Below are 27,657 nucleotides of genomic sequence, written 5' to 3'. Positions count from 1 at the left end.
CTTGGAACAATGAGGCATCAAGACCGCTTTTTGATTGATTTTGCCTCGAAGCAATAGCAGCGAATGTGTTGAGCATAAATTAATGCTGCTTATTTACTTCCTTGACTTTGTTCTCTGCTTTTCGGTGAAAGCGCTTTTGCGGGTGGAGATCTAAAGGTTTTTTCTGTCCGAGATGCAAATCATTAATCACATGAGATTAGACTGGGGGATGGCAAATTTTCTTGTGCTCTGTAGTTTTTTTGTGTTGTCACGACCTTGGATTCTACCGACGAATAAAGACTTGAATACTAGATGGTCTAATTGCCGAGGTGGATAAGTAAGCAGGGGCGTACGAAGCCCGAGAGCTGGCTTGATTGTAGAGGATGCCAAAGGCAGGAAGTGACCTCGTTTTCGCTTAGTCCTTGCACTGGTTGACCTTGAGTCTTATTGGCACACTTAAAGTGCTCATACGCAGACTTAGTCAACCATGAAGGGTAAGCAGGGGTCAAGATAATCAAAACTTCTAGAAAATCGGACGATGGTTTTTTCTTCGGTTACTGGAATCCTCAAAAGGGGAGTTTGTACGCATATCCAATTCTAAAGTCTGTGATTTGCGTTCGCTCCCAATGTTTCTACGACCATGTTAGCTAAATCTCAAACATAAGCGATTTCTTCGATCATGGTTAAATGTGGGTCCACACCCTTCAAGTAATTACTGCCATTATTCGCGACTCATAACAAACGGGTTTGGAAAATGATAGCCTTTGATGAGAAATCACTGCTTTCTCATTGTGCCCTCTTAGGCATCAAGCTGTTAGATAGAATATGATTGACTTGCATGAAGTAACTTTGTATTGCCCGAGCTTAGAGCATAGATCTTTCAACATTTCCTTTGATAAGGCTCCTAAAAATTCAAATACATCATTACTCCTTGGCCCCCTCTCTCTACGTTTTTGAGCTGATTGATTTAGACGTTATTTTAGCGTGAGAAAGAATCAAATCCTGTCTCTAAAAAAAGAGCTGCCTCTCAGAAATGGAGCTGAGATTAGCCAGAAAATAACTTCTAACATTAAAATTTCTCCCACTTATGAAAAAATTGTCTCGCAAATTTACAAGGTGTAATCTCACAGACAATCATAAAGTTACGATTCCATGTCATTTCTTAAAATTGCTACTGAGTTATTTGAGGCAAAATGATTTTTACTGGTTCTTGATTGTGCCAACAGTTTACCCTAATCGTTAGTTGGCGTTTTGTATCCTTGATAGTAGTAAAGCCGTCATGATTGAATTTCATTCTTCAAGTAGTAAAGTGGTGAAACTCTAAGTTGTACTTCTATGCTTTAAAAAAATAAATTCTACTAGGCAAGTATTTAAAATTTTTCAACTGTCGAATTTTACGTTTAAGCTAAAAGAGTACCTAGAAACCTTTCTCCATTTCAGTCAAGGTGTATGGGGCATAGGGAGGAGCACATTGTTAACATAAACTTGAATGCATTTTAGCTTAATAAAACATTTATCAAGTGATCAAGTAACTGGAACTCGATGCGGACGCAAACTCAGGCTCCTACCTGACCCCAGCATTTTTCCATTAGCCATCGGCCAGGCTCGCAGTCGTACATACACATCGTGCCTCTGCCTACCCACACATGCACACCGGTCAATAAAGAATTCCTCACTAGTGTATTTTTTGTCATTTATCTTCTGAATAGACATGATCACTCTGTTTGACATTGTCTATCTGTATTTCTAGCTCCACTTCTGTAGGAACTTTAACTGAGAAGAACCTGAAAGGAATGAAGAAAATTATCAAAGGAATTATAGTTAAAAACGAGTGTTTCTGTGCCTGAGCATGGCTCTCGATGAGTTCTCAACTAGACTAATCAAAAGACAAAGACGGGTGGCTTTATTTGTCAAATGGTAGTCTGCAAATTTACGTGACCGCTGACTAAGAGCTGGACAAAAAAGTGGTAATTCTGCTTTCTCGCATTTTATTGGTCAATTTGTACGTGATACTGTCCTCTGGATATAAGTGAAATAGGAGCGCAGATTGTGAAGCCGTCTAAAATGTTCGACAATCTGGGCCAAAAATGACAAAAAAACTTCTCTGAAATCAGGACATGTGCAATTTTGGGGCTGGGATGGGGTCTACAAACAACACTAATAGTTATGAACTTCAAAGCATATATAGTCACTGCACAGGGCAGCAAGGATGACAAGCGTAACTGCATTTCAAGTGCTTCTTTTGTTAGGTCTATTTCTTAAACATGTAACGTCTCTTCTAATAAGTGCATAGCCAACTTCAATGCAGATGCCAATGATCATGAGCTACCCGGTTACCAAAAATAATAACGCCAACAATAAGGGTTCCAAAGATCTCCATTTTAACGACAAGAGTCAGTAAAAAATACCGGCACGTTTATTGTCCCCTTCTAACTATCTAGCCATGAATAACTTATGTGGAAGTCATCTAAGATCATAGTATGTAACGGTTGGAGGTAAGTGAATGGCGGTTATCACAATCTCTGGTTGTCGCTTTATCGTTTCTACCCCCTCCACCACCCATATCAGACCTCTGCATACGAACCATTGGTTCGGAAAAGATATTATGCATCGCTGAAACATGGTATATGAAAATTTGGAGTGAATAGATGCGTTTCCTGAGTCATGAGTTTGATCCAATCTGCCTTCTTATTACTAAACCGGTGTATTGAGAAAAAAAAACACGTGCCACATAACATACGGTAGGCGAGGTGTAAAGCTTAAAGGTATCAGTAGTATCTAGCGCAAATTTTTGATTGTCTAGACACTTCTAGGCCACTTTGACACTTTTGGTAGGTATTATTCTCCCTTCTTCTTATAGTTTTTGCAATCACATTTTTCGACCTAATATTCGCCATAGATTCCTTGAAGACCGTGGCAAATGTTGGCCCAAGTTCTTGGGCTGTTTAATATGCTGCTGATGTGCATAAATTCAATAAAGCTTTGTAGCTTCACCTATCTAATCCACCAAAACGCTAAAGCTTCGTGACCTCTTCCATTTCGACCATGAGTCACCTCATCAAATAATACACTTGGTTCTTGTAACGGTCAAAACAGTCGCCCAAATTAACCAAATCCAATGTGATTTGCAAGTGACTGGAGCCGCTTATATGTGATCTTAACCACCTTTTCCACAAAAGCAACTAGGACCTTTTCGTTTTTATTATCAGACGCTTCATTACTATCAATTCCATTATTGACATGATAATACTGGCATCTCACTACGTAAACTTGCAGTTGAACTGGAGTGCTCTAAATTGCCGTCAATCATTAGTGACGAAGCATCTGTGGTAAATCCTTTTTGTGTGAAATTATATGCAGCCATAAAGTGATGGTAAAAACAGTTGTTACCACCACGTTCAGTAGGGTTTGAGTGAGGTGATCTGTTGTTTTGTTTAACCTAGTGCTGAGCTACGCAAGAAATTCAGACTCTACAGTTTGGGTTTCTCTCTAAATGAGACTGTAGGCATTTCCACGCTGCCTTGACGCCAAGCGCTATAATAAAACTCAATCTGCCTGAAAGAGAGCACTTGTAGATGATTCAGGTATGTTTTTTTGCTGACTGACAGTAGGAAAAATAGATGGGGCTAGTTGCCAAAATGCTAAGCGTATATTGACGTCGATTTCGATGGACAAAGGAGTGCTTATTCACCAGCCATATGCTTTAAAAGTTCCAAGTTTTAAGATATATTTAGACTCTTCGAGCTTTTATTTATTAAACTCCTCCTAGATACCTCTTTGATCTTTCAAAATATGTATAACTAAAATATAGCAATCTTTTAATTTATGCACTAAAGGTAAAAAAGCAATTTTTGACTCAAACTGTTATTAAACTTTGAACACATTTTCTTTTCTCTGACCTATTCAGATTTAATACCAAAGGGAAGAGTAACTTGTTGCGATATCTTGAGTCTTCAAAAGCAGCCAAAAAGCTATCATTGGGGCCTGAAGATTAAGTTGAAAGTGGAAGTATATTTTTTTGCTCAGGCTGAAGTGATCACCTAGAGAAATATGGTCACACAAAAAATCAGATCATTACATTATGGTGTTAAAATGAAGATGCGGCACTCAAACAGCTATTTGGTGAATGTTACTGAATGCCAACCACACAGTCCACTAAATTTAAACTTTCTTGATAAAGTGGTAGGCAATGTAAAAACATATGCATATCAAATAAACACGACATGAATCGAATGGAGCTGGCATTCTCAAATTCTTGTAGACTAGGTTCTTTTTGGTTGGCTCTGCATATCAGTGTATTCTCCATTCTCATGAACTTTTGGGGCAGCATATTAAATGTATGAGGAAAAATAGCCTCCACAATTGTCCACCTATGATTACAAAATAATGCTAGACAATATGGATTGAGTATTATTCGGAAAATTATATATACGTGACTGTTTTTGCAGAGTAATCACGTATTTGATACTGGTTTTTTATTTATTGACAGTTCAATTTTTCAATTATTTTACTTCTGACTAAGAAATTGCTCTGTCTAGCTCAAGCCGTGGTAACGTTTTTTGAAAGTCATAATGGCCGGCCCAACCTTTGAGATTGTTTTAAATAAATAAACAAATTAGAAATGTGATTTTAACAAAAGGTAGCATTTTAGCCACTTAGCCATCGACAAAATAAGTATTTCTTTAAGTGCTTGAAGACGTCTGCGGACAGTAGCTTTGGTATCATTTATACTCGAAAGGAGAGCACAAAATGTGTAGCATATTATTATAATAATGTTTCGTGTTGCATAAAGAGATGATGCACAATGTGGATTTTTTGATAGATTTCACCGATAAATAAAGTGAATGAGGTATCGCACTGTTATCGTTATTTTACTAAAAGGGCTTTAAGCACACTATTCCTCGCCTTAGTCTTGAGCCTTTTCAGCAGAGGTTTCTTGCGCTTGTTATGCCGTTTCTTGCCAAACAAATTAAATTTATGCGTAGCCTCTTCATGTCTTTTGCGGAAACTTCTATGGAACAGACGATCAGTCAGGCTCCCGCTGTTTTCTCGTTTGCTTCTGTGGAGCAAACCTGCTTGGGTGGTAGTTGTGACTGCCAACAGAAGAAAACAAAGAAGACAGAGGCTAAGCAGAGTGGTTCTCATTCTTTTCTCACTGCAGCTGAGAAGACGTAAAATGGCACATCAAGTTAACTTAAAACAATTACAAGCTCATATTCCTACTGGTGATGTCAATTTTTTTGTCGAGTTATGCCCAATCGTCTCGCATTCTTCGACCAATCGCAGGGCAGTAACAATGCTGTTTCCGTTGCACATCTCAGAGACGTCAATTTAGGCCGGTTATTTTACAAATTTTTAAGTTCTTTTCCCAATCATTAAACTGTTTATTTGGACATGCGATAACTTTGAATTCAGTCTGTTATTTAGTAACAACTTATTCATGTCGATCCAATCCCTTAAATTTAGAAGTTGCATAACCTTCTTTCTCGAAAAGCTTTATAACGCAAATAACTTGTGGTTTGGGGGATGAGTAAAAAGGGATTCTTTTCGAGTTAAACCAAACTTTAATGACTGGTGTAAGAAGAGCGGTAAGATTTTGCCACTGCAGTGTGGAGTGGAATGGGTTAGCTTTAAAGTACTTAAGAAAAAGCCTGTCAACCCTTTCCTTTCCTTTATCGAGATACTTCTCTGTTTAAAAAGAAAACGATATATTAGAGAAAAGTCAAGTCTGATTGTAAAGTCTCAATAATTACTGTTTTTATAAGGCATCCACGTTTCTTAATACTTTGTAATGGACCAAACCGGTTTAAAGTAGCGTAATCTCGTCCAAATAAACGGTACATAAAGACGCCACTTTTAAAAGAATGGAAAAATGCTTTCAGTCTGGGAAATCTAGTTTGAAATTAACTAATGTGCGGTGAATGAAATTTAGCGTTTTGAGTCTTTGCTGGAGTCGTGACAAATCAAAGTGGTATGAAAGACAATACTACTTAATAACTTGCGAGGAGACTGGGGATTTACAGCATGCTCCGAAGACATTACTCCGGTTTTGAAGTACAATCGAATCACTGCAGATATATTAGCTTCTCATCAGATGGGTTTTAATAGCTAAAACTAAAGAATTAATAAAGCACCATGATTTTGTAATTTTAGGATGATTTTTCAAGTAATCGTTAGCAACTCTTCTCCCACACTGCTGACGGTTTTATTTTTTTACTAGTGAGGGAAATTAAGCGGATGATTTGATTATAGCGGAGTCCCGTTTCATTGAAAAGGCTTAATATACGAAACATCAGTCAATCTGTTTAATGTGTAGTCAGCACGCTTTTAGGCTCAATCTTCTTAAATGTAAAATGTAAAAGAATGCCAATGATTCTATTTCTTCCTTAGCAGCATTCCTTGGGTTTGCTTTATGAAGGTTGAGACATCACGTCATCATTCGCCTGTTAGATCTCACTTCAGGTCTTCCGGACAAATTCTCCTCAAACGCATGCCAAACAACCGACCATAGCCCCAAATTCGTATAATCTCTGCACTGAAGGTTTACAATGAAATTTACATCCAAAATGACGGTAAAAAATAAATTGGAAGGTAATTGCGTATTCAAAATAAACCTAAACAAATTTGCAGCACTTAATAGACAAAGATTATTTTGTGGGAAAGTTCGAAATTGCTTTGGAATGCTGTTGATAATTCTCAATCAATTCAAGTGATGCAACACGAAGTCAAGCTGAGTACTTAAGGCATTTCACCATCACAGGCGCCTAGCTTAGATCTTCTCATAAATCGTATTTCCCTTCAAGTCCTATATGTGAGACCGAACTAGCTCTAGGGATGCATTTAGTAAAAACATGTGGTAGAAAAAGTAGTAGTTTTGTAACTTCACCAAGTTATTGGTGAGTCTGAGAAATTGTTGTTCTGTTCAAAAAAATGCTTTAAAGCATATTTAAATGCAATTCTCAGCACATCACGATTGAGAATGTATACGGATTATTTAATATTTGAGATGCAAATATTTTGCCGTACAGAGTGGCTGTTTTCTGTTTAATTTGGTCTGCTGCAAATGCGCTTTAAAGCGTAGCGAATTAGTCCAATTTCAATAAAACGATCAAATCACTTTAATAAATCAAACTACAAAACCTTTGGTCAATAAATAATGGCCAATTGTTAGGCTTCACTCGTTTATTATGCCTCCTGTATTCAACAGACATTTAGTTCTTTTCGTTCAATGCTTCTGTCAAATCCATAGGACTGAATTTTTAAGCAGAATTTAATGTGTGTCACTCAAAAAAGAAAAACACAAAAAACTTTACCAGTGGTGACACAGTAATGCTAAGCGATTAATGGGTTTTGGGATGAATTGTTGTATACTAGGAAAATAAGAACAACCCTGAGTCATTATGAGATGCAATGCGCCTCAAAGTAAGATTTATGAGACGAAGCTGTCAGTAAGTGTTGTTTTAAGCGCATAGGATTGGATTCTGCCGTACTCCTACCTAGAGTAAGTAATAGTCATGACTTTTTTACAAGTCATTGTTCGTCAACGTGTATGAGCAGGCGAGGAGGCGCTGCCTGTGTGTACTCGACGACCTAGCGACCAGTAGAAGCTACCGAAAACAAGAGGTGTTTTCGGCTTGCCAATTTATTGTATTTGGTTTTTCTTAAGCCAATAGTAAGTCGATCTGTACGCGACAGCTGCCAAGGCGGGTGAAGGAAGAAGTGTGAGGTTCTAGATTTGTCGGGAATTGGTCACCCAAATTAGAACTCATAGAAATTTTAATAAAGAATTTTTTTGGAGTTGTAGAAATAGGAGCTAAGTTATCCATCATCTACCAAGTCAATTAAAAAAGAGCATTATTAAATGATTTTCATGAAAATAGTTACTCAGTCTTTAGAGACTTTGAAGCAGAGTCCCACTGTTGCGTGTTTAAAATAATCTTGCAATCCACTTTCCTTGGTAACGTCACCTTCCATTTGGCCTTGAAGAGGGTCCAAAAAATTTTTGCATGTTTTTGAATGCACCGATGAATGTTAAACGGTAATTTAGCTTTAAAACAAACCATCTCTGAAGAAGTCAGGATTGATTTCATTTTTTGCAAATTCAGTACTTGACTACATTTGCCATTAACTAGGTTTTAAGAAAACTATTTATAGAAATTTTTCATCCTTTAAACTGTAACGGTCTGAGGTAGTAACAAGATATAACATCAAAAAAAACATTGCAACTCTCTAGAAGGCCTAAAAAGCCATAGGTTAGGCAAAGGGTCCTTGTAAAAAAGGGGGGAAAGTACAATTCATGGAGGTTGCTGTCCCTGGATAGCCAAATCAGCAGATAAAGAGAATATTAAACAACTAAAATCGGTGATATATTTGAGGTAGGTGCCTACTTATTTAGGTTAACAGCAATATATTTGCTAAAAGCAGACTCATCCTAGTGTTTTTGATAAGTCTGTGGGAAAATTCTACCAACGGTTACATGTTTAACCTTTAGCCATCCCATTCTACTCATCTCCCTTTCAAAGCGAATTGGTGAGTAGGTTTAAAAAGGGTGTTTAATTAAGAATACAACCCTTGTCTAAGTGACAAGCGGAAAGGTTGCACCACCGAACACTATTCCCTCCACCCCGCCCATATTTCTCAATGCATGCTGTTCTCTTCCAATTTATCCTTTTAATTCGGGTGTCTGAAACCTAAGATATAAAGGAAAACTAGCAAAATATCGTACTAATGGCACTTATTTAATTTCTACACTAATATACTTAATGTTTGTTTTATTTCCCTTCAAAAATTTCTGCCTTCTATTGGACGGAAGAAAGTCAGCATCAAATGCCTTGCGTTATAATTTTGTATTTTATAAGCTCTGTGCATAAGAAGAATATCTAGATCTATTGGCAGTTACTCTGTCTAGGTTAGTTTACTTTAGCCCAGTTTTGCGCGAGAGTCTCATACACAAAAATTCACTGCAAAAACTTTAAACATCGGGTACGCTGTTCCCCTGACTTACAAAGGCAGCAAAATCGTAATATTTGTGTAGTTCACCCTACTTTGAATGTGCAGGCTGCAAGAGAGCTAGTTGAATCGACATCGTAGGCATTCGCTGATTTGTTTTACTGCAAATCTAACCACTTGGACACTGTACATTCGGCCTAAGTAAGTAACCCTCTAAACCTTGGGTACTTTGTTATTAATTAATTAGAATGTACAATGTCATTCCCGACTTGATGCTGACTTTGTTGTGTCTTTTTAACTCGTCTTAAGACTTGACTCCTTTAAAGTCCAAATGTACGTAGTCAAACTGGTTACGGAGTTGTCAGATTAATTGGTGTGTACTTGATTAACCTAAAATCAGTATTTTTAACCTTGAGCGTCAAAGAATGGATGTTAACAAAAGTTGGTCACAATGCAAATGACTTCTTAAGTTCCTTTACGATACAGAAAATGGGCCAGAGTAACTTAACAGATGTATGCATTTGCAACATGCTGAGTTAGCATTCATGCTTCTGAGGTTCTTGAATATGATGGGTGCATAACCTTCGTGTCAAATTTAGACGTTTATCCATCCTTCGAATTAGGTTGCAGGTGAACCACGTAAAGCTCGTTCGGTAATTCGAGGACTCTTTGCATACTCCTCCTCATTCCCTCCCTCCCATCTTTCGACCAAAATAGAAGAATTCTCAACCTAGCATCCATCCTCCCTAAACAATGACGATGTGCACCAAAGTATTGCAGCGATCTGCAAAACCAGTCTCTGAGGTTAACCCGACATTTATAGTGACTGAAACAAATTCTAGAAAACAGCAAGTAAGATCTGTTGTGTCTATTAAAGCCACGAGTAACGCCGAAGGTTAAAATCTGCTATAATCAAGCCGCTTTGTAAATGAATATGGATTTGTCAAAAAAATCACTTGATACGTTTGACCATTTTCATCAGTTCCACTTATAGAATATGCTATTTTGTTTCACCCATTTTTCGCACTCATGTTTCGTGAAAAAATTTAACAGATTGTCGTTAGTATTTTTACTGACACGAAAGCAGCAAAATGACCTCTTAGAAGGGAAAGGGGGAGTTTGAGAAGAGAGTAAGCGCCGTACAATCTGGTTTATGCAAAACAATTAAAAATAAAGGATTTATGCCATCAGCTAAATTTTCGTGAGTAAGGCTGCTGCGTGAAGGTGATCGCATGCCTTCATAACGTTCTTTTAAATGATTCATGACACAAGTAAATTTTGCTTCAGTGAGACTAACCCAATAGCTTATGCCTCTTGCTTGGCATTGACTTCAAGTTTATGTAGAAAAAAATGCCGTGAATGTTAAAATTAACAGGAAAGCAGGCAATAAATGAAGAAAACTTTGCAAAACATAGAGTTATTTTGAAAGTTGCGTCATAAACTAGGCATTTTTCCTAGAACATTAATTACCAGATCATTATTACTGGCATTCGAGTAAAGTTAGTTAGTAATCAGTAATAACAACTACGACATTTATGCTTAAAAATAGTATTAGCATCTTGTTTTTCCCAAATATATGATGTCAGACTTAAAAAAAGTTAGATTTTTCTGAACTTATTTATAATAGAGACAAAAAAGAAAATAAATGACTGCTAAAAATTGAAAATGCACTCCTTATTTTTTTTTAAGGCATGGCAGCAATGGCTAAAGTTTTGTTTGCACGTGTTGTACATAAGAATTGGGACCACGACTTAACTAAATTGAAGTAGGGGCGAGTAACTCATATTTTGTATGTTCCGACAATTATTACTTCCTATAATACAAATTTGATTGATAAACTAAAAGAGGGTATAAAACAATTTAGGTAAACGATGAAATGAATTGTTAGTCAAGAAGAAAAGTTCCATTAATAAAACGATTCATTGATGATTTGCAGAAATAAAAAAAAATCATGCAACCCAAGCAAACACTTAAGGCATGTTGTTTTCCAACGTCAGTGCCACACATTTGCTACACTTTACGAGTTGCCATATTGTGCAGATAAGTCTTCTTAAACTACTTGTTTTGCTTAGACCGCTTTTTGGCCCTTTTCTTTTATTGTTGTCCTTTTTCATATTTTCGCATTTGCCTTTACTTTTTCGTCCATTCAACTTTACAGCCTTCCAAACCTCCCTTTGATCTGTTAGAATTTCTATCTTAAATTAAATTCTCTTTCAATCATCCTGTGTCAGGATCGATGAAAGCCTTGAATTTAGTTTGGTCGTTGGAATCCCTCTTGGATTCCGTTGAAGAAATAACCGTCACTATTTGGAAGGCAAAAATGCGCCTGAATCATGCCAGCGAGCGGAAGTACAATGGAGGCAACTTGAGTTCCTGCGTAACCATAACGAAGAGATAAACTAACAATCAAAGTATCGCATAATATCACAGAGCCTCAGTTTCATGTAACGAGGAGAAGTTTATTTCTGAGGCCAACCACAAAGAAAAAAACAAAATTCCCACTTAAAGTGGCAAACACGCTTTCTTGAATATGCCGTTTAGGTGACATGCGGTCAGAATTCCCCACCTTCGAGGCCTAGCGAAAGTCATCCATTCCCAAAGCGAAGCCGAATACTAAATCCCTCCATAAAGTTGTAATAATTTGTAAACTTCCTCCACACCTCCTTTCCCTCCTTCCTCTAATGCATATCGCTTATTCAAGGGTTTAGAAATGGGAGTAGAAGGAAAAAAGGGCAAAAATGTACAGACAAGGGAATTAGGGTACCTATTAATAGTCATCGAAAATGTGGCTAAAATGAAGTATTTACCTTCAGAAAATACAAGAAAAATCAAATAATTTGATTTTTTTCCAAAATTTGCTTTTCATATTCTCGAAAAGTGACTTTTATTCCTCCATCATCTATTCATCCGTACTCACTCTTTGGAGAGAAGTGATAGTCCTCTATTACCCTACTGCCTATGGCCCGAATTCCACTTTTCTCCTCATCTTCAGGTTCGTGCCCATCAAGGTGGGGAGTCCATCTTACATACTCTAGTTCTACCGGAGATAAGACCAATAGATAATTTTGTAAAAAAAATAAATGCATTTGATAATTGAGCATATTAATAAAGGATTTACAGCAATTACCGAAATTGTATTTAAGTGTTGACTGTGACTTCGCCGAGCAGAAAAATGGGATTGGTAGCATATTGTTTGTTCCGACAGTTAGTGCTTCTTGCAACACAACTCAGGTAGAGAAACTTAAGGGTAAGGCCAAACGATTGATACAAAAAATGAATGAATCGTTAGGTCAAAAGAAAGCTCTATTAATGAAATGATTTATTAGTAATTTGAGAAGAGGCAAGTTAAATGGAGAATTGCAAAATAAATCGGTTTAATCTTAGCAAACACTTTAAATATGTTGATGTCCAATGCCGGTGCCTCTCACATTTGTTAAGCTTTTACAGTACCATTGGACTCGGCGTCACCTTGGTTTTCTTTGACTTCTTCTTGCCTTTTTTACTCTTCTTGTGCTTCCCCTTCCTTTTCTTCTTCTTGTCATATCCGCACCCTTCCGCATAGTTCCTTGGCCTGTCGTAACTTTGCCTTCCACCCCACGGTCCAGTGTCTGTACCAGCGTCAGCGTAGACTATGTCCTTGGTGTACCTCCTTGATTCTGCAAAGGAAAGCATTGCCACTAAAAGGTAGGCAAGAATGCCGAGGGTCAGAAGGGAGAGTCGCATGATGGATCAGCGTAACTGACACAGAAGAAGCACTCATGGCTACTTAAATTTATTCTCTCCCAAATTCAAGTTTGAATTTCTATTGGTGCATAATGGTATTTTATGACTATTAGGAAAGATTCATTGGAGATTCGCTTACTGAGCTTGATCATGATAATAAAAGTGCTACAAGAGTTGTTGACATTCGATGTGATGAATGGATGGATGGAATTAAATTTTATTGAGGTTTTCTCTCATATTACTTTTTATGCACCTTACTGTAATAAGATTTACAAATTTAAGGAAAGTGGGATATTTAGAGAACTTTTCGTTTCCCATTAAAGCACGTAAATAAGGAGTTTTACATTTCCTACACTTTTCCAAAGTTTGGCACAACCTCGACAGCTTGACCTAGCTAAATTGCGCTGGGAGACTCCAAATGTAGCACCAGCTTATATCCGAAAATTGACCCGTAAGTAACTGAAAAACACCCTAGCTGAGTTTTTGCACTTGCGTCTCTTTAAAAAGAGGTAGTGTAGTGTGCCGACTCTGCAGCGGTGCTATTACTACACTGTACTACTTCCAAATGCGCACAAATTGGGGAGGTCATTGATATGGGACAAAAGTCCTGTTTCTGTGCTGAGGTACAAACCAAGGAGACTAAAGCGTTAGAGTAGTCAAACGGGAACATTGATTCCTCATATCAGCATATCGAAGGTCACACTTTATTCGCATAGCTCACTTTATTTTTTCGCGGCAAGAAATCATCAACGGTTAACGTAGATATTTAAAATATCTTAAATGTCAGAAGCCTCTCAGTCCTTTTTTATGTCAGTAGTACGTATTTAGCCTAGCTACTGCGATATCTAGTGTCTTCAGGCATGACTTGAGGTACTACAGACATATTTGTACCACTACTTGCCGACGTACAAAAGGGCTAAGAGGTTACTCTTTTGGTATGGAGACAATGCCGTCGTGCGTGAGTGCGCTGATGGAGAGAAAGTGACCGCGTAACCAAAACGAAGAGTTGAACTTGCAACCAGAGTATTGCATAATATCGCAGCACAATAAGATAATGTTTTATATTGAAGCTAGACCTGCAATATGCATGTTTTAGGTAATAAGTGGTCAGAATACACCAACCCAGTGTGTGGACCGACGTGAGTCAATTCCATGGCCTTGCCGAACAGTAAGTCCTTAAAAGGCTTTATAATTTAGAAGCCCTTCCCCCTCTCCTATGCTACGAAGGTTGAGATGATTTTCTCTAACTACTCTTTTCCTTTTTAAGAATTGTAATGATTTTAGCTAAAGGCTGCAGAAAACTAGCCGAATTTCTTTAACAGCACTAGCTTTGTCTTCTTTTGCGTACCCTACCTTAAAAATTCGTTTTTCGGCGTTTAAAATGCGACTTAATCTTCTTTCTTCGTCTATTCTACCTACATTCCTCCCCGAAGAGAAATAAGAGTCCTCTTTTACCCTGCAAACTTTGGCCGAATTCCTCTCTTCCTTGCCACTGTCATTTTGGTGCTCACTAAGGCAAAATTTTGACTTATTCTTTAGTTCTGCCAGGGAGATCACCGTCAATAAAAGAAGGCAAAGAGTTTTTAGAGTAAGGCTCTACTGGTACACTGAGGGTCTTCTCGAATTTCTTTAAATGGTCATGGATATATCCTTTGGTCTTTTAAGAAGGCTTGCAGAATAATATTCGCAGGATGGATGGATAAGAATAAAGTCAGCTGATTTAATTAGCAAGTCAGCTTGTCACGACCATTGTGTTTGAAAGACAAAAACGTTCCTAAGTTTAGTTTGATTATCCTAGAAACGCAACTTACGGTCTCGAAGTTGCATTCTTTAGCCAGATAATTTTATACAAATTGACTAATCAGGATCTATCATTGAAAAATTGAAGACCATTTCATTTAAAAGTTGCTAAAATTTGTATCGATAGAATTCCTTTTTCCTTGAGGAGGTTAAAGTAGTCCCTTTTTCCAAAGGCGCATGCAAGGTAAACTTACCAATCGGGAACGAGGATTAGCCGAATTAAAAAACATATGCTTTTGGGGATTTTTTGGTTAACTTTTTATAACTCACTGAATCCACTCTCTAACATACCTCCTTTTCAGCCATGCCTTTTCAACGATCTTCGCCACTCAGGTTGCCGAACTTTCACTGGTGCACTTGGAGGTTATGTAAAAAAACGGAGTCTTCTCATAACCCAGGATACCTTTTACTAAATATACTTATGATTGAAATCTTGATAGCATTCTTCAGTTGGTAAATACACATTCGCTAAAGTGTTGGCGTAGGTGTTGAGAAAGAGAGAGAGGCAAAATGACTCGCGTTTCTTTGCTTTTAAATGTTCGACGTTCCTAAAAGTAGCTGATCAAATAGTACGTGGAAAGTATGCTCAGCTGCACTGTGAAAGTCCCTCATGACCTTGATCGCGAGAAACCCAGTGACATCACGCAAGGACTCGCTGGATGAAATAGGAATTCATTTCTTCACATTTGTCATGATCCAAGCCTCGATGGCTAGAGCCAAATGAGGGACATCCTTAATTATGAGTCACAATATTAGCGTTTATCTGTCCTCGCACGCACTGTGGTGATTTTTATTGCATAGAAGTTTGAAAGAAGATCTCAGGCTCATTTACTAGCTTTAACAAGGACGGCTCTTAGATAAAAGGTACAAAAGATAAATTTTGAAATAACCTCTTTAGACAATACTAAGGAATGTACAAAACTAGCTCGAAAAAAAGGCTTGTAAATGCTCTCAAATTGAACAAACGCCCCTATTGACACCATTGGGGACGCCGGAAATCCCAGGACAAATAAAACTCCTGACCAGCTTTCCAGTAGTCTCCACTTTCGTGCCTAAATTCTCGAACAACCCATTCTCGAGAGCCGTGTTTTCGCCCAGGCCCCTGTGATTGGCTAACGTCATTCTTAGCTCCACTTCAAGTGGGCCAATAAGCGTCCTAGGTCCGAGGTTCAAGCATTAACTACAGCTGTACATGACTAAGACAACAGAGTGACTCAGACGCGGACACGGTCTCCGACTGCGGGATTCTGCCTTCAGTGGTCTCCGCTACCAGCCTTCAGGCTCGTACACTCACTGCCGCACCTCTCAGCTTACCCATGTATCTTGGTCCAAAATTGCACTCATCATGCCTGCACGGTTGGAAGTTGGATGGAATCCGGGACCCAGTGACGCATGCACCTGGTTATGACATCTGGCGTCTCAGTTTATTTACAGACACATTTTTGCCGTAAAGGTTATTTTAATTTAAGGTAAATCTGGCTTGAATGTCGCAAAACTTTTTATTCTTTTCTTTATTTTAAACGAGTTTGTACTCTGCTTTGTTAAAGGTTATTTAGATTTTCCCCCTATCCACCGAATAAGAAGCGAATAGGCCTAAATGCAAACGGAAATTCTCAAATAGACCCACTTATAGCTGTCAATCCAGCATACAATTTTTACTACAATCCATAGAAGGTGTAATGCTTTTGGGAGCTCCTTTATGTGCCCTGTTGAGAGCCATCAACTTGTGCATGGCATGAGCGCACTTAAGTTACCTTCCCTCCTAATGAGGTATACTTCACACCCATGTGAAGCTGCAAACTCATGACTCCTTTTTTGTCCCCCTTTAAAAAGGTAGCTTGAGGTAGGAGGCACGCTTTTTACTTGACGGTTTGGATGAGGACAGCTTTCACGATGTGCTTAGAGGGTATATCGTTGTAAAATGGCCCACCTAGGAGCAATGAATGGGTGTACCTCGATTCAAACTTCTATTTTCTCCTCTTTTGAAAGTCCTAACTTCATGTTATTCAACTTTTCTCAAGTGGGAATAAGCATCATTTCCTAAGCACTTTGATTACAGATAAACAAATTCATAATTCGTTTTTTGTCCCGTTTTTACAGTATTGTGCAGGAGGTAGTGCCCGCGTGATTTTTGTGTTTATCACCGAACAAGTGGTGAGAAACCTTTTCAAATCGCGTAATATGGTGTATGAGGCCAAGATGGATCTTTGACATAAATAATTCGAAGGCGTTGAAAGGTCTCAAGAGAAATCCTTGGAAGTGGTGATCATGGTGAGTGATTGTGCGTTTCCGCAAACGTGAATATTCACCACTTAATGCTACTTAATTAAGTAGTCGGTACGCCACCTCACAAAACTGTCGAAGAGTATTCTGTAAAATACTAAATTATGCGTTGAATCTTCTAAGCATTTCTAATAACCTCAATGGTTAATTGCTCTAAATGTTGGCATACACCTTTTAGGCTGCAAGCGGGTGGGTAAGACCAACCTTGTGGATGTAAGATCGTCCTCGGTTTAATCCACTCTAATCTCTGTAAGACTTGGATCATTTTTTCGCTCCACTGTATTCTGCCTTTTCCTAAGCTCTTATCTTAATTTTTGGGTCTGGATCCAGAGGTGGGAGGGAGGTGTTGCACGTGTAGGCAAATAGTGGTGTTAATACAATGTACACTGCTCTGGAACTTCAAGACGCAAATCCAGGTTTTGCTAACACCACTTTTATTTTCCTCCCTCTGCAGCATTCACTTAATGTAACGCACTCCTTTTTAGGGTAACACATATGACGAAGTTTTGGATGTTCCAGGCTCATAAAATGCACCCGCATTATAGGCAACTCAAAAATCTAGGTCGACAGGTCCAAAAGACTTTAGGCACCGTAAAATTCATGCACTCAATTTCTGCATAATTTTATTGCTACTTAAAAATCCACGTAATCATTTTGTTATAAGGTGGTGTTTTTGCGTGTTAGTTTGAATCCTCTCGAGTTTGCGTCCAGATTACGGCATATGCCAGTGATTTGTTAAAAGTATCGCACACAGACAGAAATAAGTAAGCAGGGTGGTACCGCCTGCGCACTGAATAATAAGGAAGTCAAGGAGACACGGTGGTCCCCATTCTCGCGAATTAAGGCGATTTTAACCTTGAACTTGTGGTGAGCATTAGCTTGATTAAAGTACACCCATGCATCGTGTCCGCTGGTCAGTAGAGATGACGTGATAACTCGGTGTTCCAGAATGTCCGAAAAGGGGAACCTTTTGGAAATTCGAGGCATGTAACCAATTGCCTAAATGTTTTCAAATGACAAAATTTTCGTGAAAGAAGGCATGAAGACACAATCAATTTGTCAAGATTTGGGCTGTTAATTTTGGAGGCGAAGTCTTTCAACACTTCTCCCGTTTTTTGTTCCAACTTAACTCAACTTTCAACTCTAATGGTTTGAACATTACTTGCTGTAGAGCATTCCAGAAAGATGGTTCAACAAAAGCTTCAGGTGCGGTGCACTCTAGAACTAATAGAGGTATAAATTACCATATCCCGTAGTTTGTTTCAAAGCTGTAACCATGGCATTGTTATACACCATTGTAGCAATCAGCAAAATATATACCTAAACACGCCCCAATGTTCCGTTAGCAATCGGGTAACCTTGTAAAAAAACTCCATTAAGTTTTTGCTAACTACTGACATCAATTTAAGCGACAAGTCGCTGTAATTATAAATCCAGGAAAAATCTCATGTAGGCGCGTTTTGATGCATCCTTCTCTGAGCTCCTCGAAAGCATCAGTGCAGGAGCTATAAAGTAAGCATTTTTGTCATGTACTCTATCTTATAGTAAGCAAAAATGAAGTGTTATTTTATTTGACTGTTTTTCCTGAAGTATATATCAGTCTTAAATACTTCCACAATTTATTTAGAAATTTTGAGGCCAAATTGAACTGGCCTGACGACATTTGTACAAATGCAAGTGACCCCGCAGTAATTATCTTCGTGTTTAATATCAACTGCGCTTTTAATCACTGTAACCTGTAATTCTTCCTCTTTTCTGCCTTCTTTTTGTGTGATAACTAAAAGTTTTCTAGCCTTGTAAAAAAACCTTTAAACAAAAACCATTTTTTGGTGAAGGGAAACTCCTCCATATATTATTTGGCAAGTAATAAATGCCTATTAGCAGTGGAGTCTTCCTTCTCTCTTTTACTACCTTTTTACAACCAAAAACAAACTTAAAACGTGAATTTATTGAAGTTGAAAAGTTAATCTTTGCCAGTTTTGTGTGATCCACAGCATTACCTCTTTTCTCTAGCAGATGCAATTTGCACCGCTTATCTTCCACTTTAAAGATAAAATTTTGTTACGGGTTAAACATACATTTGGTACAAAGAGCAGTAGGTTAAATTTAAATACGTAAGGACGGTAACTTTTCCTTTAATTTTTCAATTTTGTAACTTATTAACTGGGGTGATAGTGACAGCTATAAGGGTGCAAGTGAATGAGCTATTCTTGGCATTGACGCCAACTTATCAATTAAGTGTCTTGTATGAATTTGTAAATTCCTTCCCTTGATTCGACCTTAAACTGCATGAAATAAGTTGATTTTGGAGGAAAAGACAATTCGCTTAAGGAGAATCACTGCCTCATCTAGTAGGTTTTACTCACTTTTAGGTCACGATGAAGTAGCGGTCCAGCGGGTGTTCCCAGTCGTCGTCGCCTCATTTTCGCCTCATCCTTTAGTGCTTTGCGATTTGCAGCCATCACGACACCGAGTCCAGGGGACTTGAAGATGCACAAGAGTGTTGAAGATCATATGGGAAATGGGGGAGGCCGAAGTAGTCAAAGTCTCGCAGTGCCAGGTGAGATAATGCTAGGTATCTATCTATTTATCTCTAACATGCTGCTTTTCCACGACCTTATGACTACGCTACCTGCAACCTAGTAACTCTTCTACTTGTCTTTTTTTGGATTAATGTGCATCTTGGCTAAAATGGATGGATTTAAATGGACTACTTATAAAATAGATCCCAGTTTTTTGATATCACGTCTATTTGTTTGTATGATTTTCCCACTACATACTAAGCCAAGAATTGCCAATTTCTTAAAAAAAACCAACATGTTTAGAGGCGAAAATCACAAAACTTCTATGCAAAATGAAAATATGAATAAAAATACCGGGTGTTAATACTAATTTTGGACTTTTTTGTACAGAATGATTAGTAGTTTGGTCTTTTTAACCTTGCACATACCTTGCCACAGTTATGTAAGTTAAAGCTGACACCATATACGCATTTATTAATGTAGCCTCGGTAGCACCCACTACTGAAAAATTTTCAGCAACCTTCGGTAGATTGTCAGACGCTTTTGACAAGAATACAGGTCGATAACTCATTCATGGTATATTCAAAGGCTGGCTTGTACCCACTTGTGCCATTAACTTAACAAACCACATGATGAGTTAAAGTCCCCTCTGCTTAGCAGAATTGAGTGATTCAAAGGGCAATATCTTTCTGCATACTTTTTACGCCATTTCGGTAATACTTTAAATAAAAAGTTGTTAAAGTTTTAAGCCAACTTCTTATCAAATAGCTGTAATTTATTGAGAACACATAAAAACCACTTCGTCATACTTTTCCTCCATACCATGGAAGAATAACAGTTAAGTACGCCTCATTGTCGAAATTATGCTTCTTTGTCGCCATAAACTAACCAAGGAAGGAAAGAAGCAAATTTGCATGGCCATTTCTGTGAAAAAACTATACCGAGAAACCACCTAGTAGCTGATTAAATCTGAGCAATTCAAGCTTTACAAAAGTGGAGAGTGATTATCATTCTATACAAGTGTCAATTAATTTGGTGGCTAAGATAAGTACATGACCAAGGTTGTCGCTGTGTTGCAGACACTGTGTTAACATAATTTGATCTACCGTTTTATCGTCCCTGCAATCTGGTTGGTGCACAGTGATCTGGCATACCATTTGGCAATACCTATCGACCAATCAGAAGACAAGCATCTCAAGTTCATATTCGTTGATGTAGGTAGTGACATATTCAAGTTTTTCGAAATGAGAGGACCAACGCTCTTTCTTTTCTGTCTACTGCTTGTTTTGTTGGCCGTTTCGACAAGCGGATCTCGATATGTTCACCATCGAAAGCATAACTCGCTTGGAGTTAGGAACCATCACGGAAAGGGTTATTTGTATAGACATCATGGTCGAGGACCTGAACCTTACCTTGTTCGAAGGAACGCAGATGACAGTAGCCTGAGCAGTCATTTGCAGTACCTGCAAGATACTGCAGGCTCGGACGTGGATCGGACCAAGGCGCAGCAATTGGCGAAACAAAGAAGCCAAAGACGTAGGCGATACAACTGAAGAAACAAAGCTCCTCAACTGCTAGTTAGAGTGCATTCATTTTACCTGAGGTTTGGAGGCCTTTATCTCCATTAACAGACTCTCCTACTGATTATATGGCTATTCATTTATTGGTTGTTGTAAATTCTTTCAGGTCTGTTAAAAGCTCTACCATAATTGGTGCTTATTTGAACTTGTTTTTTGTTTGTCCTTGTTTCTTTTTATTCATATTTGTGGTTTCTGTTTTGATCTTTCAAAAATGCCAGAAAGTTACCTGAATCTTCCACAAAGGGATGTAGTAAAAATCAACAGGTATTCTCCAGGGTTACTCTATAAAATAGAGGGTATAAAACATCTCTTCTGGTTAAAAAATAATCTAAATAATTTAAGTACAAAGCGGCATTTTCAGAGGCTATTTATGCTACTGGTGTCACGTCTCTTCTTTACGTCAATACCAACACATTTCCAAATTTATGTAATATTTTGACAGCTTGTTTAACTGTGGATGATTATGCTGGCACTTAAATCTCCGCAGACTGTAATTTCAATAGGTAGAATCGCCTTTAGGCCGAGTCAGTGGCGTATTTTCTGTCATGAATCCGTGACTTCTTAATACTTCAGGAAAGACTAAGAGACTACATTAGTAGTAGTGTCAATCAAACCCGATCCTGATGGGCCACAACCCTAACTTCTATTATCGAATGCTCTGCGATAAAGTGATAGAGAAAGGACATCTGTTGCTGAAGGGGAATCTGTAAATACCCAAGATTTTTTTTAAATTTACGTTGCTGACGTCTGAAACTACCTTAATCCCGTGTTTCGTGGTAATGCTATTAACGATCGAAGCAACACTAGTCGTAAACCATCCAAACAAGTTCATCACGGAGCTGTCTACAGCATTTAGATGGAAATCGTCAACTGAGTGAGCACGTGGTAGGCTGTAGGCTGGAGAAAAATCGCAATAGATATGATTAGGCAGCACTAAAGTGAGAACAAACTAGCATGGATGAATAGGCGCAAAATATCATCTTCATGAAACTTTTTAAAGCTTAGCTCTGCTTTTTCAGTCAGTGTTTTTACAAATAGAGGTTATATTACGGAATGGCCTTGTTTTTGAGTATCATCCGCTCTACAGCGGTATGAGGACGGCGCGTTACCGTTTTTCCTGATACAGTTCCTAAGCATAACAAAAAACCAGTTCCAATGGGACAGCCAAAATACACCAATGGTGTTGAATCCCAATGTCTTCTCAGCCGCACGTCAATTTTATAACCGACAGAGCTGGTCTGTGGGTGTTTTTTATAGCACCAACTAGGTGGTGATAGCCAACGCAGGAATTTGCTCAAAGGAGGCGCTGGAAATGACGCCCAAAAGAAGAGAGGGGCTATGCAATGCCTTAATAAATCGTTGATTATGCGGGCGCTTAAGCGTTCGCAGTCTGTTCTTCGGCTCGGTAGCATGACCTCCGTGTCAGAGCAGTGTCCTCTTAGCTCTTCTAAGCATCATTGATGTGTCCTCTGCCTTATTACTGTAGATTCTTATAACTGCAGGGAAGACTCTGGACGCAACATTTGTATAACTCATATAATATTTTAAAAGGACATTTTGATACCCCATGAAGATGTTTTCTGAAACACGTTTGCATTTTTTACTAAGAAATATTCTGATCCTCTTGTACAACGGCGCTTTTGCATCAAATTTTTCCCTTAATTCTCTACTGAATTTTATTGCTGGCTGGGAAACGGTTTCTCACTTCTGCGATTTTATCGTCACAAGATTTGCCGAGACCTTTACTAAGATAACACTGCTCTGATAGATATTAAAAATTGTTTGAATTGGTTGTTTCATATGCAAAAATTTCCGATTAGCCAATCAGGTTAATCCTTAATCAAACAAAAACAATTGTACACAAATTTTGTTGAGGTGTAAATCTGAAATTTTAAGCACCCTAGTCGAAACGCACGAAGAAAAAAAGATGCCCACTCTGCTTAATGATGGGATTCATTTTATTCTCCTATTTTTTCTTTTTAAAAGGGGCCACACTGAGGCCCTGAAATAGCTTAAAATCAAAGAAGTCCTTACAAGCCTGCTTATGACGCAACCATGCTTTTCGAAGGAAGAACAGTCAACAACCTTTCGTTACACAATCAACTTGTCCGCACACTAAGATGACAGACTGCATAGTCACTGAACTGTGGTCACGCAATGTGTCAGTCACCACTTGACGGCCCAACACACCACATGACACAGAAGCGCGTAAATTTATCTCGCGTTTTGATGGAAGAAGTGGTCCACAGCCACCGAAGGAAAGGTTTAGGTTGCATTTGGGTGCTGTACTTTCTGACTGTTTGAATTAAGTCCTCGAACCTGGCTGTGAATCCACTTATTATCTGTGCGATTTTATTCCCAAATCCTAAACGCCAAAATCTACTTATATCAACTCTATAAGCGGAGTTGGTATTTCTGGAGTCAAGCAGATCTAGGCAGTTTTACCTATGTCGCCTTCAAACTATGATGTTTAATTTAGATGATATACTTAGGCATCCTTAGCTCCGACTTGAACACCATTGAATTATCATTCGGTAACAGCACGCTCTTGATGAAGGAGGAGCATATAAGCTGGTCTTAAGCAGAAAAACTTTTGATAAATACCTGTGCATTAGTGGTAAAAAGATTCAGATGAAATATCGTGCTGGCCTACCGTGCCTCCGTGGTAAAGTGAGGCACCGAACTCATTACTGACCATGCAGCGTTTTCTATCAAGCTAGAGCTGTTAAAAACAATGCATATCACTATTGAACCATATTTTACTGGAAAAAAAGATGACAAAGCGTTTAGGTAAACGTTACTATCAAACCAATTGAAAAGCTGGTAAATATGGATGTTACTTTCAAGGTTTGGATAAGCTGTCAGATTTAAAAAATTGTCGGCATGAGAGGTTCACCGCTCTGTCTCTTCAGTCTCCTACTTCTACTTCTTGCCCTATCTGCAACTGGATGGCGACATCATCCAGACGCCGACTACTACTATGACTACTACCCAATCGGAAAGGCGAGACGCGGTCGTTCATTTGATTTAGACGCTTATGGGACACAAGGCAGATATTATGATTTCGACCAAGCATCGGATGATGAAAGCATTCAAAGCCACATGGACTATTTACGCAGTTTAGGAGGCGGGGAAGTAGATGGAGACATAGCACGCGAATTAGCAAGACAAAGAATTCGTCGTCGCCGTCGATACTACTGAAATTCAACCGTTGACATCGATTAACATCGTATTAGTTAAGCGTAGAAGTAGAATTTCAGTTTTATGTTTTATTTTATCGCCTCCTTCATTTCTGCCTAGTTTTTGAAGATAAAGTAAATACCTAATTTGCATCTGGCCCTTTTGTCTCCTTTTTATACGTATTTTGGCAATTTATGGCATTAAGCGATTAAAGGTGGTAGTCAACGCCTTCCAAGCTTGTCTTGCGATCGACAAAAAGGAAACGTATAGAAGCAAGCTCCAATAAATTTAGAGCCAATGCAAGCGCTGCTTCTTATCTGCAGCATCTACGCCATCTCGAAGGTGGAAGTTGAGCTCTTGAGAATGCGCAATTAAGCATGGATAAAACGGAAGAATTTTGAGACAGTTTCAAAGCAGCTAACTTTAAACCCTTTAAGAATTGATGTGCTGTTAAGCACAATTTCTAAGGCAAGATTATTTACAGTTCCCTAAATAGATTGGGCGGAAACAAATTTTATACACCTCTGGTCTAACTCCCTACTAGGGCAAATTTCACATATATCTTTTAACTCTAAATTAACTGTAATCACTTTTCTCTTCCCTCTATCTTCTGTTAATTGGAAAGTAGTTCTTGACCAATAAGAGGGCTTGAAGTATAGTAAGGCTCTTGTAAACTCTTGAAGCATCACAACCCAAATCTTGCACCATGAGAAGCTCAACCCTCCTTGTCTTTGGTCTTCTGCTCGTACTCCTTACCGTAGCAACCTCAGGATTGCGTCGTTCACGCTCTAGAAGTGACTATAAATTCTACTACCCTGAAGCTATCAGAAATAAGAATGAACATCTGCGCAAAAATAATGAACAACAGGGACGTGGTAGTGTCCATCATTTTGCTCAACAACCGCGACGAAACAGTGTCGACTATCACAAGGACTACATAAAGAACCATTATGGTAGCGCGGGAAGTCATGAAGTCGAGCAGAAATTGTTAAATGATAGAATAAAGAAAGGTAAAAAATACAATTGAACCTGAACCAGCCAAATACGCGCCAAACCGGATACATCTCGGTAGGATAACGTGTTGCTTTGCTTTGTGGAGCTGGTCATTTGTTCTCCCTCTTGCTTTTGTATTTTTCATTTATAAATATGGATAAAAATAATCCATCTTTTGAATCTACGTATGCCTTGCTTCCATCATAGCCTTTACTCAACTGTTGTTTTAATGTCTACTAACTGTGGCCTATATCAGTATTTTTGGAGTTAACGGCTCATTGGCGAGTCCATCTATGTCTCTCTAAGTACCACCTATTGAATTCAACAAGAACACATTTGAGATAGAATGTGGTCTTTGTAAAGAATAAACAAACTTATAAGCCTTACCCCTCTCTTTCCACCTATAATAAACCTTTGTCTCCATTTTTGATAAATAAACTTATTTATTTTTACTTTTGACTTAAGGATCCTATCCTTCATGCATTCCCACTCGGTCTGAATTGCCATCCACGATTTTATCAGCTTTTTCGTCGCGCCTTTAAAAAACTCTTGGAAGTTGATAATAGCTAATGACAAATAAAGCTTTGTCGTCCCTTTTAATCCCATTTATATGGTATAGATTATGTATACGGAGCTAATGATCGCTTTTTGTGGTTTTTTTTCTAAAAGAGATTTGCTTCTATAATACCTTGATTTTAAGGCAACCTTGTTTGAGCTATGCACAGACTTAATTTTCTGCCTTTTTGCATCGAGTGGGCAGTAGCATGGCCTTCCAGTGATGCCAATAGCCCTCTAACCCATCTAAAAGACTCCACTACATTTACATCCAACCTATCTTGATACATTTGGTAGGTTTAATGGGTGGTGGCTAGTAATTTTGACATGATGAAACTGTTTTATAAAAAGTCCGTCACTAAAAATTGCAAAGAATTTTACCCAATAGGGAGCCTAAAACCACCTACAAATCTTTTTGCTTGATCAACTAAACAGCATTTTTTTTATTCAGACCGTTGAACTTTTCTCTTAGAAACATCCCACAGGAAAAACTTTTGATACGAAACTTCCACTTACAAATGTATACCTAAATAATATGATGTTAAAGCTTAAAACTTTAAAAAGGTGAGTCTAAAATTTTAACTCTTTGATAAAAAATGGACTTTATGACTTAGACACGTGATCCTGATTTTGACAGTCTACTAAATCCCCTTGTTTTAACACTCAAAAAGTCCCAAAATAAATAGAGAAATCTGGGTAAAACGAAATTCTCAAAAGAAGAATTTAGCTCTCTTAGCTTGGAATTTCTCGATATCTATCAAATTAGTTCTTTTTCTTAATTTTAAATTTAAATTGAAAGGGAGTGAAGAGCAAGAGAGCGCGAGGGAGATGGAAAAGAATAACGCCATTTAACATTTACATCCCCTCTTCTCACCCACACCATTTGCCGAATGTCGAAGTCGGTATTCCTCTGGTTAAAAAGCCTATGTGACATTATCAATCACACTTTTGAAAGACGGGTTTGCAAAACACCTAAGTGTCAGATGGTACTCGAGATGAAAAGAGGAGCCTCTCGTTTATCATGACGTTTGGAGCACAGCCAACCGTAGAGAAGGACTTAATGTGTGCTTGTGCAAGCGAACTAGCAAGCGAGCAACCCTTGGAGTGAGCGGGTGAGTTAGCATGCGATTCACCTCACTCCGTATACACATCAGATAGAGTGAGATCGGATCAATGGCCCAAGAATGTGTATGCGTTTGTTTGTAACGAGAAGCGTGCACCACACAAGATCTTACCAGGAGGCACGCCCCAGAGGCTGATTCATCTGTAATGCTCGGTACAGTTCATCAAGTCACTTTTTCAGCTCAATGAGGACATAATATTTCCAAAATAAATATTTTTTACTTTAGAGCATTTTGCTTCAAACAACAGTTTGTTTGGCGCCACTTTTAAGTGGTCTTTTGTTGAATAAAAGTGTCTGCAAAATCTCCTTTCATTCAGTCAAATTACCATTTTATTATTTCAAAAATCCTTTTTTTGCATCCTATCTAATGACATTGTCTTTAGATTTGCCTTTTTAAGCTATAATGGCTGTTTAATTTTCCCGCAGATTGTTTATGCGAGCTGAGGTGGGTGGATTCGAGGCAATTCGTAATGGAATTTATTTTCTGACAAGTAGCAAAAATTTTCAGCTATTTATAAATATTGCACCTCTGGGAATGGAGATGGCAGAGAGAGGGATAAGTTGGTTGCCTACATTTCACCGAGATCAAATTTTGTGCTTATTTTTCATGGACAACAATTAGGAAATCTGGTAGTGTGCCTCTTTAATCGAAAATCTGTCATATTTATTCCAGAAAGGGAATAATTTACAGCGGGTCTACCCTCAAGTAAAGGAGGCAATCTGTCTTTTGGTAAATTTTTTAGGCGAACAACCCTGTATGGTGCACACACATGACTTATTACTCTCTGATGGCCAATGGTTGGCCAATTCTACATCTCTGCGATATTTTAGGCCAACTTTTAAGTTAACAATTTTGATTTAATGGTTGTGAGGGAGGAAGAGGACAGGAAGGCAATAAATGCAATTTGTTCGAAACTGAGGAACTTAACTGTAGAGCGAAACCCACAGGTCTTCTCTTCCCTGTTCCTAA

At 38.3% G+C, this 27,657-nt stretch overlaps 4 protein-coding genes across 4 annotated transcripts; 2 read left to right on the top strand and 2 right to left on the bottom strand. All coding sequences in view use genetic code 11, as the record gives it.

The window, feature by feature from the left end:
* Nucleotides 1–1,669: 1,669 nt before the first annotated feature.
* EGR_02033 (hypothetical protein) lies at nucleotides 1,670–5,822 on the bottom strand (the record flags this gene model as incomplete). The annotated part of the gene is made up of 5 exons (XM_024491282.1): nucleotides 1,670–1,763; nucleotides 3,879–3,963; nucleotides 4,129–4,368; nucleotides 5,329–5,395; nucleotides 5,733–5,822. The coding sequence occupies 5 exons, from the start codon at nucleotides 5,820–5,822 to the stop codon at nucleotides 1,670–1,672; spliced, it is 576 nt and encodes a 191-aa protein (XP_024354425.1).
* A 4,465-nt stretch (nucleotides 5,823–10,287) lies between these two features.
* EGR_02032 (hypothetical protein) lies at nucleotides 10,288–18,476 on the top strand (the record flags this gene model as incomplete). Its single annotated transcript, XM_024491281.1, has 11 exons — nucleotides 10,288–10,356; nucleotides 10,387–10,435; nucleotides 10,478–10,525; nucleotides 10,618–10,693; nucleotides 11,729–11,858; nucleotides 11,921–11,995; nucleotides 12,040–12,212; nucleotides 12,765–12,937; nucleotides 14,191–14,239; nucleotides 16,473–16,564; nucleotides 18,280–18,476. The coding sequence occupies 11 exons, from the start codon at nucleotides 10,288–10,290 to the stop codon at nucleotides 18,474–18,476; spliced, it is 1,131 nt and encodes a 376-aa protein (XP_024354424.1).
* Nucleotides 18,477–18,522: 46 nt separating this feature from the next.
* EGR_02031 (hypothetical protein) lies at nucleotides 18,523–20,710 on the bottom strand (the record flags this gene model as incomplete). Its single annotated transcript, XM_024491280.1, has 4 exons — nucleotides 18,523–18,776; nucleotides 19,954–20,024; nucleotides 20,079–20,140; nucleotides 20,669–20,710. The coding sequence occupies 4 exons, from the start codon at nucleotides 20,708–20,710 to the stop codon at nucleotides 18,523–18,525; spliced, it is 429 nt and encodes a 142-aa protein (XP_024354423.1).
* A 3,009-nt stretch (nucleotides 20,711–23,719) lies between these two features.
* On the top strand, nucleotides 23,720–24,037 carry EGR_02030 (hypothetical protein; the record flags this gene model as incomplete). Its single annotated transcript, XM_024491279.1, has 1 exon — nucleotides 23,720–24,037. The coding sequence occupies one exon, from the start codon at nucleotides 23,720–23,722 to the stop codon at nucleotides 24,035–24,037; it is 318 nt and encodes a 105-aa protein (XP_024354422.1).
* Nucleotides 24,038–27,657: the final 3,620 nt, after the last annotated feature.

This window comes from Echinococcus granulosus, assembly GCF_000524195.1.
Source record: "Echinococcus granulosus chromosome Unknown EG_S00008, whole genome shotgun sequence".
Classification (NCBI taxonomy): Eukaryota; Metazoa; Platyhelminthes; class Cestoda; order Cyclophyllidea; family Taeniidae; genus Echinococcus; species Echinococcus granulosus.
Note: the sequence above shows the minus strand (reverse complement) of the source record. Positions and strands in the feature narration are given on the sequence as shown.